The sequence below is a fragment of the Pararge aegeria genome, chromosome 1, assembly GCF_905163445.1.
Source record: "Pararge aegeria chromosome 1, ilParAegt1.1, whole genome shotgun sequence".
NCBI classification, from domain to species: Eukaryota; Metazoa; Arthropoda; class Insecta; order Lepidoptera; family Nymphalidae; genus Pararge; species Pararge aegeria.
Window position 1 is genome coordinate 19,115,456 of NC_053180.1, and position 14,726 is coordinate 19,130,181.

Genomic DNA, 14,726 nt, shown 5'->3' on the forward strand with positions numbered 1-14,726 from the left:
TACACTTAAAGTCATGAGTTAACCATAACAATAATCATCAACACATCAACCCATTACCAGCCCACTACAGAGCACGGGTCTCCTCCCACCACGAGAAGGGGCTATGGCTGTATTCCACCACGCTGGCCTAGTGTTGATTGGTGAACTTCACACACCTATGAAACATTATGTAGAACTGGCATGCAGGTTTCCTCACGATGTTTTCCTTCACCGTTGAAGCAAGTGATTTCTTAGTTACTTAAAAAACGCACATAACTTAGAAAAGTTAGAGGTGCGTAACCGCTGGGATTCGAACTCTGCCCCTCGAAAGGGAAGTCGAGCCCATGCGCTATCACCGCTTCATAAAAGTTCGGATAAAATCTTATATTCCAGTCTTGCAAATATCGATGCGATTCAGTAGAGAAGGGTGCTGTTCTACCTAATTTCAATTTCTTTTATCAATATAAAAGCACTGCGTAATATCGGTCCCCGTTACCTAAATAGTAAACATGCCATAAACTGCGAGTGTTGTGGCTGAAACTGGGACAAATTCAAATGGCCGTCGGGCGCCCGAAGCGGGCTCTCGTTCGCCGAGTACACTTTGAAACCCGCTGTCCATGACAAAACGCTAATTGTACTTAACACTTCTGAATGACTCTTGTCGAGGTGTTGGACGATACTCATGGATACCATTAAAGTATTCTAGGGCTGATTTTGGGACGTAGTTAAACGAGAAGGATCCTACCTTATTGAGGTAATTTTGAGAAAAAGCCATAATAAAGAGATATTATATCCCTTTATTATTAATAGTTTGGAAATAGTCAGAGGATGCTATCTATTTTTGGAAGAAGACTAATTGATAAAATTATTATAAATCATAAAAATGCCCTTATTAAAATGCAATAGAATTTGGGATATAAAACTTATATTATACCATGACATACTCGTACATTTATCATATAAACATCAATATAACATGAAAATACGCATTTAGTTTTATATATATATTAATAATTATATTTACTTTACACGTACAAACGTGCGTGGTTTCGATTCCCACAACTGGAATGTGTGTGTGACGAACATGAATGTTTTTTAGTGTCTGTGTGTTTATCTGTAAAATAAGTAATTATGTTTATTCATGAGGATATTCATCAGCTATCTGTGTACTGTGTACCCATAACACCAGCTACGCTTACTTTGGGGCCTGATGGCGATGTGTATATTGTCGTATTACATTTATTTATTACTATAATAACTGATAAAAAAACCGAAATAAATGAAAAAAACCGATATAATGACAACTTTGGCCAAGTATTTTATTAAACTATTTGCAGTTTACCGCTAGTATTACCTGCTATGGCTTTTATTTCTGTGAAACTGTCTCATTGCATTACTATTCAAAAAAAAACTTGGTTCTTAATAAAATTACTGACAAACCTTGCTCGCAAACGTATCCAGCAACGGTGATACCAAGGCCCAAAGCGGAGTCCTTGTTCAGATCCACTTCGTAACTCAAGGTCTCCGGCTCGCCAGTACCTCGCACCGCCATGTCTAATGGTAACCTGGGGAAATGAACTGTTTAATAGTGTTTCTTAAACTAGTTTTGTTTTCTGGAACAATAATAATAATCAGAGAACTTACAAACATCTGGTATTAATATTAAGTTTAAGTACACCCAGAAAGAAAAATTACAAAAGAAAGAAAGAATTAATATATTCTTGTACAAGACTAATATTGAGGAATCAAAAACCACTCCACTTTAGTAGTGTTTCTCGAACAGGCGGTTAGTAACTTCAATCCATTTAGCAATTGACAGTAATTATTTTACCTCTAATGTTCTTAACGTTTACCATAAAATGGGGAAAATGAGATAAGTTTGGGAGGTAGCAAAATTTCGCAGGTGTAAAGTGTTATGCGCGCGGGGCGTTTTATTGCAATGCATGCCGTTCAGTGGCGTGCATAGAGGGTATGCACAGGGTATTCAGATGATATAAATGAAGAAAATCTTCAGTAAGAGTTATAAAAAACTTAAGGATAGGCATTGTAAGAGTTATAGAAAGCCTACCCTTGAGTAATTCAAAAATTCAAAATTCAAAATTCATTTATTTCAAGTAGGCCTAATACAAGCACTTTTGAAACGTCAAGTCTGTCCGTGTGTAGTGACTCTACCACCGGTTCGGAAGGCAGATTCTACCGAGAAGAAGCCGGCAAGAAACTCAGCAGTTGCTCTTTTCCAACATCAAAAATTTACATTTTATATTTTAACATTCATTTTTCTATCTTGTGAGAGATGAAAGCGGAGCCGGATGCTTCCAAGCAACCTTGTCATTATAACTCGTCTTGTAATTATAACTCGTACTGGCGATTTTTCACTTCATATCATCTGCATACCCTGTGCATACACTCTATGGACGCCACTGGTGCCATTAAGGGGTGAATGAGTGTTGTGCAAGTTCTTAATTCTGTTTTTAAGTAGTGACTAATAAACTTCTTTATTTTATATAAACCGAAGTTTTATTCAAATGCTGTACGCGAGTAATGGCTGAATGCATTTTTGTGTTTACAACAAATGAATAAATAATAGCTGAAGTGGAAATGGGTGAGGAAGTTCGGAGAACCGATTGAAGATGGGGCTACAAGGTGCTAGAATGGCGACCCTACACAGGTAAAAGCAGCGTTGTTCGGCACCCAACGAGGTGGACAGACCACATCAAATGAGTCGCTGAGAACCGTTGGAAACAAGCGGCCATTTTGGTACTCCCTAAAAAGACCTATGTCCAAAAATCAATCAATCGGTTGATGTGATGATGATGATGATGATGATGTACCAATGCATGACTTTAGACTGAATATATCCAATATCTAACGAAGTTTTTTTTATTTTTATAAGCTCTCTTATTATCTACTAAAAGTTGCCCGCGTTCTTAATCCCCGTTTATAACTTCTTTTTTCAAATCCCGTGGACACTGTTTGTTTTTCTGGGATAATAAATAGACTATGTTACTCTCCGCCCATAAACTATATCGATTCAAAAATTCGTATTTATAATATTAGTATGGACAAGTACACAAATTATCTGTCTTCAGTATAATCTGTTAGGTACATCAATTTGGATGAAAACTGTTTCATGTGAGGATACCATTAGAACGCCAGCGTGACAGACTGATTGATCGTCTCTACTCTCCGTCCATCAACCAACTCTATGACTCTATGTTTCCCATATTTATTATCTTTATCCCTTTATTGTGTGCAATAAAGAATTTATCCATCTATTTATTTATCTATGACGAAAACCAAATTGAGCTAGCTCACTTAGCCCGTGAAATAAAAAAAACAAACACTTCGCATTTATAATATTAGCTAGGACAATAGGGGATGGAGAAGAGAGAAAGGAAATCAATAAAATAAAATACAATTTAACGTTAGTTTTCCGAATCAACTGGATAGCTTCTGTTTGCTGAGTCAGCTCCTTTGGGAATGGCGTTTATTGAACTAGGAGGGAGACGGATTCGACGCCCACACACACATACTCACACATTAGTCACGTTATTGCGTTACTTTTATAGCTATATACTTTGTGTGGTGGGAGGCTTCGGCGTCGATTTAGCGTCCCGGTACGATACCGCGTAGAAACTGATTGGTGGTATGAGTTTAATTTAGCTGCCATACCCATAAGGTAGGTAAACCGGTCAGTTCAATCTTTAACAGATTAATCTTGTAATAGATGTTCTATTACAAGATTAATCTGTTATCAATTCAGTTCAGTTTGGCTACCATAGGAGAAGCAATCTGGAATCAGTTCTATATATATAAGCGGGTTAAGGTGGGTAAAGGTGACTGACTGACTGACAGATCTATCAACGCACAGCTCTAGCCACTTGACGGATCGGGCTTAAATTTTACACACAGATAGTTATTAAAATGTAGGAATCTGTTAAAAAGGATTTTTAAAAATTTCAACCCTAAGAGGGTTAAATGGGGGATGAAAGTTTGTATAAAATCCTTAATTTATGAATTTATTTTTCAAACGACGTATGAAACTTTGATTTTAGGTTTTCGATTAAAACTAAAGAAATACGTGTTTCACAAATTTTAAAAATTCCACATGGGACATAATTACGTAAGTAATTTACGTAATTGTTTTTCTATTAGCAGCAAAACACTTTTTTTTGTTGTGATTTTTGGCATAGGGCTAGTTTATGGGCCGGAGAGTGAAATAGGCTACTTTTCATCTTATCGACCCCTTAACGGCCCACTTCAGTGAACGGGTATCCTCCCACAATGAGAAGGGTTTAAGGCCGTAGTCCACCACGCTGGCCCAGTGCGGATTGGTCGACTATGAATATTTAATAATTGCAGTAAAAACGCTTCGGGTTACCTAATACATAAACAATAATAAAGAGGCGTTGCAGAGCAACACAGAGTATTTGAATACGGAATATTTATTGATCTTTTACCGAAAATAGTCCACTAAAATATGTATTTGGAACGCTTCTGTGTCGGGGCAAACAATCAACAAATGTTGGGGGGAAACGAATTAAACAGCGACTATTGCCTTAATTTTTTTAGTAGGCAGTTACTAGGAGCTTTTTGTAAAAGTGATCGTCAGGATTAGTAATACTAGAAAGAAAGAAAACTTTATTTGGATATACACACACTAGAATTAAAATACAACTTAATAGTCTACACAACAATTATAGGAACGGTGTGATCCCAAAATGGTCTTCACTCAGCATGTTTGCAGTGCCTGTTAAGACACAGCGCTGATCTTCCGTGAAGCCAGACGTGATGTTTGGACGGTAGGCACTGTCAGAGCGACGCTTAAAAACTATGGGTAAAATAATACAATTTAAAGTATTATATAATTAAAAAATAAGAAGTGTAATAATAAATAAAAAAAAATTGGTTGCCTGTAAAGTCGGTATACGGGCGAAAGTTTTACGTGACAACGACTTTGAGTGGTAAAATAATTTTAATGTGAATATTCATTCGTATAGTAGGAAGAAGGATGAAATAATAGTAACAATTTAAAACATTTATTTATACAAAGAATTATATTTAAAAACATTAATTTATACAAAGAATCTCGCACTGAATTTCATATTAACAAAATTTTATTTTTACCTTTACACATACATACGTATTTATATACAAATATACATACAATAACTTGCAATACATTTGCGTACAATGAAACAGCGTTTACTACAAAGGGACGCGTGCCTTTCACTTTTTATGTCTGTCTCCTCGCTCTTAGGCGGGCGCGTGCCTCTCACTCGCTCTCATTGTGAGCGCATAACGTGAGCGGAGCGTAACGCAGTTTCTTGAAGTGTCACCCGGCAAACCAATTTATAAGACGTTGTCACGTCAAAATAATATAAAAGATTTGTATACATATATAATATTTTGTTATCGAACCGATAAAAATAAAAAATAAAAATAATAAACTCACTTAGGCACCCTTGTTCAAACTAATAATTAATACTGTCATGCTTATTTCAGCCGCCAAGTAGCATTGTTTCCTTCTAACGGAAACACAGTTAGAAGGGTTTGGTTGCCGGTGTTGATAAAGTTATTAAAAAAAACAAGTATAATGTTTTCGACAATAAATGAATAATATCTACCTTTCAGATAATTCCGTAACGAACTAACTGCATGAAATCTTATAAAAATATATAAAGTTTGTTTGTTTGTTTATTTTCTTGAACGTGATGATCTCAGGAACTACTGGTCCGATTTAAAAAAATCTTTCAGTTTTGGATAGCCCATTTACCAAGGAAGGCCATAGGCTATGTAATATCACCATGCTAAGACCAATAGGAGCAAAGCACCGAAGAAGAATGTTTCAAAATCGTGTTTTTTTCCCTTTTGAGAGCTTACGGTTAAAGTTTCGATAAAATCATGTATCACAACGTTATTCCCCCTTGCGAAAGCATATAATGTCGCAAGCGGCGCAAGCGGTGGGTAGGCACACAAATTTCAGTAGGCAATGTTGTTCGGTATTCACGTATTGTATGAGTGAGTTTTTATTAGAATATGTCAAGTAGTAATAATATGCAGTAAAGTTTCTTGTTTTAATACTAGTTTATTAAGTGTTCTGTTTATTAAGTTTATTGACCTACTATTTAATCCTGTTTTGATATTAAGTTCTAAGAAATAAGTGATGTGTTTTAACAGTGCACTTTATAAGTACATTACATTACAGTATTTAAAATATGAATCCTGTACATGCCACTAGTCCGCGGTAGAATATGTGATATCCTAAATACAGTTATAACTAGTTAGGAGTCAGATACTCACCCACACCAGGGCCAAATTATGACTTTTACCTAAATATATTTAAATATTTGTGGGTCATAGTAAACCTTGTTTTGATACATATATATAAATAAATAAATGTCTATATTTTAAGGTTGACGTAGGGACGGAGGGACCGCCAGTGATATGTAAACACACAGCCTATACCGTTATACCTTGATATTCGAAACTTGAAAAAGATATGCCTTAAAGAATGTAGGTGTGCACTAATAAATGATTCATTCATTTACTTATAATCCAATGCTCTTTTTATGTGACACGCACTGTACTTCAACTGGCTGATTAAATAAGCCGGCTTATTGGAAAACGCTCTATAGTTATCAGATTATCAGCTTTGTTATGAAAATGTTACGTACAGGCGCAGGTAACTGCAGAACCGTATATCAGAGACAATAATATAAGTTGACAGCCGATTGTCGCAGTAGGCAGCTTTCTGAGTCCAAGGTTGTGGGTTCGATTCCCACAACAGAAAAATGTTTGTGTGGCGAACATGAATGGTTTTCAGTTTCTGGGTGCTTATCTGTATATTATAAATACGTATGTAAATTCTATATATATAAAAGAGCAAGTGTGTGGGTATGTTCCGTATAGGCTCCAAAACGGCTGGACCGATTTCAATAAAACTTTCAGGGAATCTCCGGATTGACCTAACGAGTAATCCTGTAAAGTTTGGTGATGTTCGGAGCACTCCTATTTTTGAACTGTCAAATACAGCTTTTATTTACTTTGGGTGATGTTCGGAGCACTCCTATGTAAAATTCCCTCCTCCCAAAGTAAGCGCAGCTTGTGTCATAGTAAATAAAAAAAAAAAAAAATTAAAAAAAATACAGTGTTCCTGTGCACGGAGTTTGCAATACCACCTAAGTGAAATTTTTTTTCAGGATATACAGAGCTCGTACGGTTAAGTACTACCACCCAGTGGCATGTATAGAGGGTATGCAAAAGGTATGCAGATCATATAAAATGAAGAAAATCTCCAGTACGAGTTATAAATACTTAAGGGTAGGCATTCTTTAACTCTTACAATTGCCATCCTTAAGTTTTTTATAACTCGTACTGGAGCTTTTCTTCATTTTACACACTCACATACACTTACATATACACACGCACACACACGCACACACACACACACACAAACACACACACACACACACACACACACACACACGCGAAAACTCACTGTTGCACACACGAACACGTACATTAAGAAATTGTATTGTTTTATTTAGTTGTAATATTTCTATTTCCTTTATTTCAGTCTTATTGTTTATAAGCAAACTAACCCGGAGGTGGGCGTCAATAGCTGTAACACAGTTTTTAACTAACACAGTTGTTAAAGTTTCTAAGATTATAAGAATCCGTTGTAAATGAGACACAATAAAAAAAAAAACTTAAAAATTAAATAAAAAACACTATTAAAAATTTATAAAAAAAAAGCATCCACCCTCCGCTTGCGGGGCTTTTGAATGCCCAAGCAACCGGCGGGCAGGGCTCCAGAGTGAGGAACTTCCTCACAATATGCGCCGTTTCAAGGACTACTGCCTTCTGTATCCGACCCTTGATCCAAACACCAAGCGAAAACTTCTTAAGATGTTGGTCGAAGCTTTTCGCGAGAAGACCATTGACTGAAAGAAATACATACGCAGATGATATTATCATTATTATCATCTGCGTACCCTGAGCATACCTTCTATGCACGCCACTGCTACAACCACGCTTATGTCTGCCGCCAAGTAGCAGAAATAAGCATGGTGGCGTTGTTGCAATGCTGTGTTCCGGTCTGAAGGGCGTGGTTGCCGGTGTAATTACAGACACATGATGAGGCTTAACACCTACGTCTCAAATTGATGGACACAAGGCGGCACGTTGCAGGACGTGCTCCATGCATGCCTATAGGCGACGGTTTTCCACTAACCTTCCCTATCTCTACTTAATATTATAAATGTGAATGTAAGTTTGTGTGTTACGCTTTCACGCAAAAACTACTGAACCGATCATCATGAGACTTTCTACACATATTCTTGGAGGTAATAGAAGTAACATAGGACACTTTTTGTCCCGAAATTAAGCTCAGTTCCTTTGGGAGAGGTGATGAAAAAGTTTGACGATTTTACACAAGGACTATATAACAAATGTTAGAAATGTTCTTCGTTAACCAAAAATTCAAAATTCAAAATTCAAAATTCATTTATTTCAAGTAGGCCTAATATAAGCACTTTTGAAACGTCAAGTCTGTCCGTGTGTAGTGACTCTACCACCGGTTCGGAAGGCAGATTCTACCGAGAAGAAGCCGGCAAGAAACTCAGCAGTTGCTCTTTTCCAACATCAAAAATTTACATTTTATATTTTAACATTCATTTTTCTATCTTGTGAGAGATGAAAGCGGAGCCGGATGCTTCCAAGCAACCTTGTCATTAAGAAACTCATCAATTGTATAATAACCTCGCTGTAATAAATGTGTTTTAACACATTCTTTAAACTTATGCATTGGTAGGTCCAAAATTACCTTAGGAATCATAAACCTACAGCATATAAATCAACTAACGATGCGATTTCGATACGTACTATAACGATTACTATTTTTTGTGAGTGATAAGAGGAGCTGAGACTGGTCAGACAGTTCTTTTCAGATATTGTTTATGCGTAAGTTTACACAACCTAAAAATTTCAGTACAACTACACCTAAATTTAATGTCCATGTGTCTCAAAAACAAAAAACAAACGCAGACGAAGTCGCGGGGAACAGCTAGTATGAATATAAAAAAAATAAAACATCAGGTAAAAAAAAGATAAAAGATTAAAAAAAGGTAAAGAAAGGTAAAGATTGCAGTCAAGGGCAAATTTCTAGTGGACTAGATAAAGTCGTCTAGCTAGTTTAACGCTAATAACGCCCAAATATTATCACGGATCTCCTCCAACAATGAGAAATGGTTTAGGTTGTAGCACCACGCTGGCCCAATGCGGATTGGTGGACTCCACACACCTTTGAGAACATTATGGAGAACTCTCAGGCATGCAGGTTTCCTCACGATGTTTTCCTTCACCGTTGAAGCAAGTGACATTTTAACTATTTTAATTACTTAAAACGCTCATAACTTAGAAAAGTTAGAGGGGCGTGCTGGGATTCGAACTCGGTCCCCCGAGCTCCTACCCAATGCGCTATCAGTGCTTCGCCCAAAAATAGAACCTCATTAATATAAAGAAACTCGATGTCACGAGCAGAAACTGAAACCAATTAACATTTAGGGGAATATAAGATTTCTTTCGGCAAAATTAAAATAAAATTGCCTTCGCAGTCAATGTTTCCAGGAAAATATATTAATTAATTGAAAGCAAAATTCAGATAGAAGCTTTATCATCGCGTATTTATAACACACATTTATTTAATCATCGCGTATTTATAAGAAATATCTTGTATATTGTTAAGAAAGCTATCCCCGGGGTAAGTATACAATTGTAATCAAATGAGATAAAGTCTGTTCTCCTCATGTTTTCCTAGTATTTTTTTCCACTACACGTTAGCCCTTGACTACAATCTCACCTAATGGTAAGTGATGATGCAGTCTAAGATGGTAGCGGCCTAACCTGTAAGGGAATATAAATAATAATAATATATTTATTTTATCAAAATAAACGCATACATTTCATGAGTGTGAAGCCCTGTCTCCTGCGGTAGTTAAAATTGTGTTACAGGAGACAGTGTCTTCCCTATATTTATGGTCTTATTAACAAACGTTTGACAATTTTACAGGGAAAATTATATAAAGGAAAAAAAAGAATTAAATAAATGAAAAAAAAAAAGAGAATTTAATAAATTTTTTAGGCGGGTGCTTAGGTAGGTTTTTGACATTTGATTTGTTTGTGGGTGTGCGCTTGTTTATATGCGAGTGTGTGCGCGTGTTTATATGCGTTTTTGTGTGTAATTTTTTTTTTTCATTTATTATATATAAATATACTACGACAGTACACACATCGCCATCCAGCCCCAAAGTCAGCGTAACTCGTGTTATGGGGGACTGGTGAATATTTTTATGAACAAGCTATCCCGGCAAACTTCGTACCGCGAATAATTTTATTTTATGAATCTTATATTTTATACTTTGTATCCTATTCCGGTCCAAGAGAAATAAAAAAAAACAAATATCATAAAAATTGGTCCAGTCGTTGTTGAGTTATAAATGGTGTAACTAACACAACTTTTTGTTATATTTAAAGATGTACATAAATACTTATGAAACAATTCCTCTGATTTCGAGACTTTTGAGTACCCAAACTAATAGTTATAATAATAATAACATGAATTGCGTTTATATTAGTTATTATTATTATTACTAACGTTTGTAGAAGTCTTGTACATTATGGCTCTGTTGTAAACTCGTTTTTGTTTTAGTAACTATTTCTACTTTGTAAAATATTTCCAAACGCCTACAATTTTACGATAGCAATGTTTTTTCATGTGCTACGCACACCTATTTGTTTTGCTTACCTAAGCGGAGGGGGCTGCGGCTCCGAGGTGGTGATGAGGGGCGGAGGCCTAGGAGCTGGTGCTAGGGCGCCGCGTGGCACCACTGCTACTATTGACGCGACTGGCTGTTGGTACAATAATTTGTGTTAATACCGCCTTTTTTATAAGATATTAATATTATGATGAAATATGGCTTCAATGTCTTTCGGGCTAAAAGCTGTTCTAGTATTCACCGAAAATATATAAACGTACTAAATTGCATTAAAATCCGTTCAATAGCTTAGCTCTAACTGACGAACAGACAGACTAAAATTTAAATAAATACTTTTTCAATCTATATCCAATGCATAGATTGAAAAAAAGTAACATACACTACGTTGACATAAAATATTGAATCCGAAGAGATATATCTATTTATTCATCCTTATGATCTGACTCTTCGCCGAATCTCCAGCACAAATTATATGATCTAGAACAAAATCAACGTTCTAGTAAATAAGGTAAAGCCAACATGTCCAATGCGACACGAACGCGTCGCGAGAGCAAACTCAAACGTGTAATTTAGATGTCAATAAGCAAATTAAACAACAAAAAGGAGTAGCAAAAGCACATCTCTCATTTACGACGAGGAATGAAAAGCTCAAATTTTCACACGGCAAAGTTAAATACCCAGAAATTAGTGAGGTAAATCTTGCTTTTCGTTATTTAAAACAGGGACGTGTGCACTAATTACAGAGTGTTAGAGAGATTCTCTGCATGCGCTCTCACTAGAGAGATGTTACGGGTCAAATAGTGTCAAAGCCTCTTTTTTTATAGAGGAATGTAAAGGTGTATTCCCAAGGCTGATAGAAATGGATGCATGACTTAGTGATGGTAGGCCGCGGTTTTAGGTCTCGTAAACATGCCCTGTGCGATGCGAAGGCCTGCGCTGCATCCTTAACGGCGTTCAAGTTTGCGTCCTGCGAGCGGCCAATCTAAAGACACCCACTCGAGCGCGCGCTTTGATTGGTCGCGCGTTTGGTTTGGTTTGGTTACCTCACCTATTTGGTGATAGCAAAGGGCAGCGAAGGCGATCTTCTGTAAAATGCTCCAAAAGAGTTTATAGTCAAGTTTTAACGAGAAATATTGAGAATAATTGAAAAATGAGTTTCGTCAATAAATTACAGTATATCTTCTTCTTAGTCGTTACAGTCTTGACAGACTGGACAGCATGTAGTTAATTATATACTGGACAGTATATAGTTAATACTAAAACGCAGTGGCGTAGAAGCGCCATACGATAACGTCATGCCGTTTACCGTGACGGCGTATGGGTCGATTTTGCCGCTATGGCGCGCCATTATTTGTATATATCAAAAATAAGTTCACTCGTATCCGTCTTAGCCGAGCTCAGTAAACAAGCTCATGTTCATCTCATGTTTTCCTTATCGTAACGTTGCCTTGCAGAGATACTAAGCGATAAGGCCGCCTTTTATATACCGCTTCTGCCTGTGTGTTTTTTTTATTCTTCCTATGTTTTTTTTTTAACTTGATTTGTGCAAATAAAGAGTATAAACAAATAACTATAGCGCTTAGAATTATCCTAGAAATAAGAAGTCATTCGTATGTAAACTTTCTGCATTTTTTGGTAGCGAAGGCAGTGCTGTTTGCGGTAAGTACTAAAAATCTAATAAGCTCCACAGATAAGCCTTGCTATAACTCTATCATTCATAAACCGCTCCCAGTAATAGCGTGACATAAAGAACTCACCCTATGATGTAACCTCTCCTCAATGATCGTAGGCGGCGGCGATGGCGGTGTGGTGTCCTCGCAAAGTGCCCCAAAGCCATCGTGCCCCGCCTCAGCCAAGCCCCGTTCCAACTCGATTGGGTCAGTAAGCAAGCGCGATGGGACGATCGGTGCTTGAGATGCACCCAGCGACTGTGTAACATGATAAACAAATCGAATTACAAGGCTCAATGGTCTAGTGAAGGTTCAATAGATTGAAGGCTATGGGTGATTTCCGGTAGGGGTAGCATCCGCACCATGAGATAATTATATCTATCCGTTACCCGTTTTCTATATGTAGAGATAGACGTGATAATGGGTAGACATTTCATCATCTCATCATAGCTCTCTAGTGGCGTGCCCTACTTTTCTTGACTTTCGTAATTATTTAGCTCAGTATCTTAAAAAGTGCAAGTTAAGGAGTTCGCAAAACTTAAATAATCAGACGAAGCATTAGCACATTAGGTATATAATACTGTGAGTGGTGATGGAACTGGGCCTATAATATACAGGTTCCGATTTGGGTTTTTTGAATTATAGTTACTTTTGAGTTTTTACTGTTTTTTTCTTCTTCACATCAAGCCATTACCGGCTTAGAACACGGGTCACCTACCACAAATGAGAAGGTGTTAAGGCCACGCTCGCAAAGTGCGGATTGGTGGACTCCACACATGTTTGAGAACATTATTAAGAACCCTCAGGCAGGTTTCCTCACGATGTTTTCCAGAAGCAAGTGAAATTTAAATTACTTAAAACGCACATAACTAAGAAAAGTTAGGGATTCAAACTCGTTCTTCTGAAATGAAGTGGAGCCCAATGCGCTATCACCGCTTCTATTTTATATTTTTATTTATAATTCAACTTAAATAAATATCATCAGCGGGACAGCCTGACAGCCTTAAGTTCTGGTTGAAAAAAAATATTGAATTAGAGATAACTGGAGATTCGATGTGATTAAAACTGGCGCTGTAAAAATATTCTTGTGTAAACTTTAAACTTTTTAAACAGTTTGATAATTTACTGAGCCGGCCACCTTAATTTAGTTTTAATGGAACGCACCTTTTCGAAGGTGTAAGGTAAAACAAAACGTGCTAACTGTATTCCATCGGGCGCGAGTAATTGGCGGGCGTTTAGTTTCCGGCGTGACAGGCAACCTTCCATTATCCGGATATTGGCCGCTTTGTACGGCCACTCTATAGCGAGGAGCTGGTGGTAGACATTTTTGACCCCTAAAATAGGATGGTAATTTTTTTCGATACTCTTTGCTGTGTTCATTATTCGAGTTTCTTTACCTAGTTGCCAGAAGCGAAATAAATACAGTTAAAAGAAATAAAATTTGCAATAAATATTTTATTAAAGATGATATTTATTTCGCCGCTATTTTTCTATAAAAACTACACATGTTACTGTTAGGTACGTTTTTTGCGCTGTGAGATTATATACCGATGATTGTTTTGACGTGAACCTGTTTTTTAGCTCCTTAAAGAAAATTAAAATTGCATCTTTTATAAAATGCTTTTGATGTCCCTTATATATATATATATCCCTTACCTTTAACTATATCTTGCTATGCTGTTCTTAATAATCATGTACCTATTCTTTTTTCTCATCACTTACTGCATTACTGTAAAATTTCTACTGTTATAAATTAATCTACTTTTTGGGCAATGTTTATTCTATCTATACTTATAATAAAACTGTAACTGGAAAATTTCTGTACATTCAACATATTTTGAAAAAAATTCCGGGGGGATGCTTTATAATCGATACTGAGTCGAAAACAAATCTTTATTAAATTTTTGACTGTCTGTCTGTCTGTCCGGGCATCACGTGAAAACTACTAAACGGGTTTAAATAAAATTTGGTGTAGTGGTAGTTGATATTCTGCGTCAACACATAGGATACTTTTTATCCCGATAAACAAAAAGTTTCCTACGGGAATTTTTTATCAATTTTACGTCATAGCTCCGTTAAATTATAATCATTCTTTTTTATTTAAAAGTGTGTGTGTACCTACTATTAAGCATGTATGGTATTATTTTAATAAGGATCTGATAAATATTGTCGGAGATAAAGAACATAACTCTTCAGAAATAACTGTAAGTCGCAAGGCATATGGGATAGCGATCGAATGCATGCGTACCATCCTACTAATATTATAAACGCGAAACTTGTGAGGATTTATGAATGGTTG

The 14,726-nt window shown here is 36.5% G+C and overlaps 1 protein-coding gene across 1 annotated transcript in view; it reads right to left on the reverse strand.

The window, feature by feature from the left end:
* The window catches only part of LOC120626564 (inaD-like protein), a 232,822-nt gene that overhangs the window by 178,226 nt on the left and 39,870 nt on the right, over nucleotides 1-14,726 (reverse strand). The window contains exons 5-7 of the mRNA XM_039894120.1: nucleotides 12,515-12,685; nucleotides 10,787-10,890; nucleotides 1,420-1,544 (exon numbers count right to left, since the gene is read on the reverse strand). Of these exons, the coding sequence (XP_039750054.1) occupies nucleotides 1,420-1,544; nucleotides 10,787-10,890; nucleotides 12,515-12,685 (400 nt within the window). The remainder of the gene's footprint in view (nucleotides 1-1,419; nucleotides 1,545-10,786; nucleotides 10,891-12,514; nucleotides 12,686-14,726) is intronic.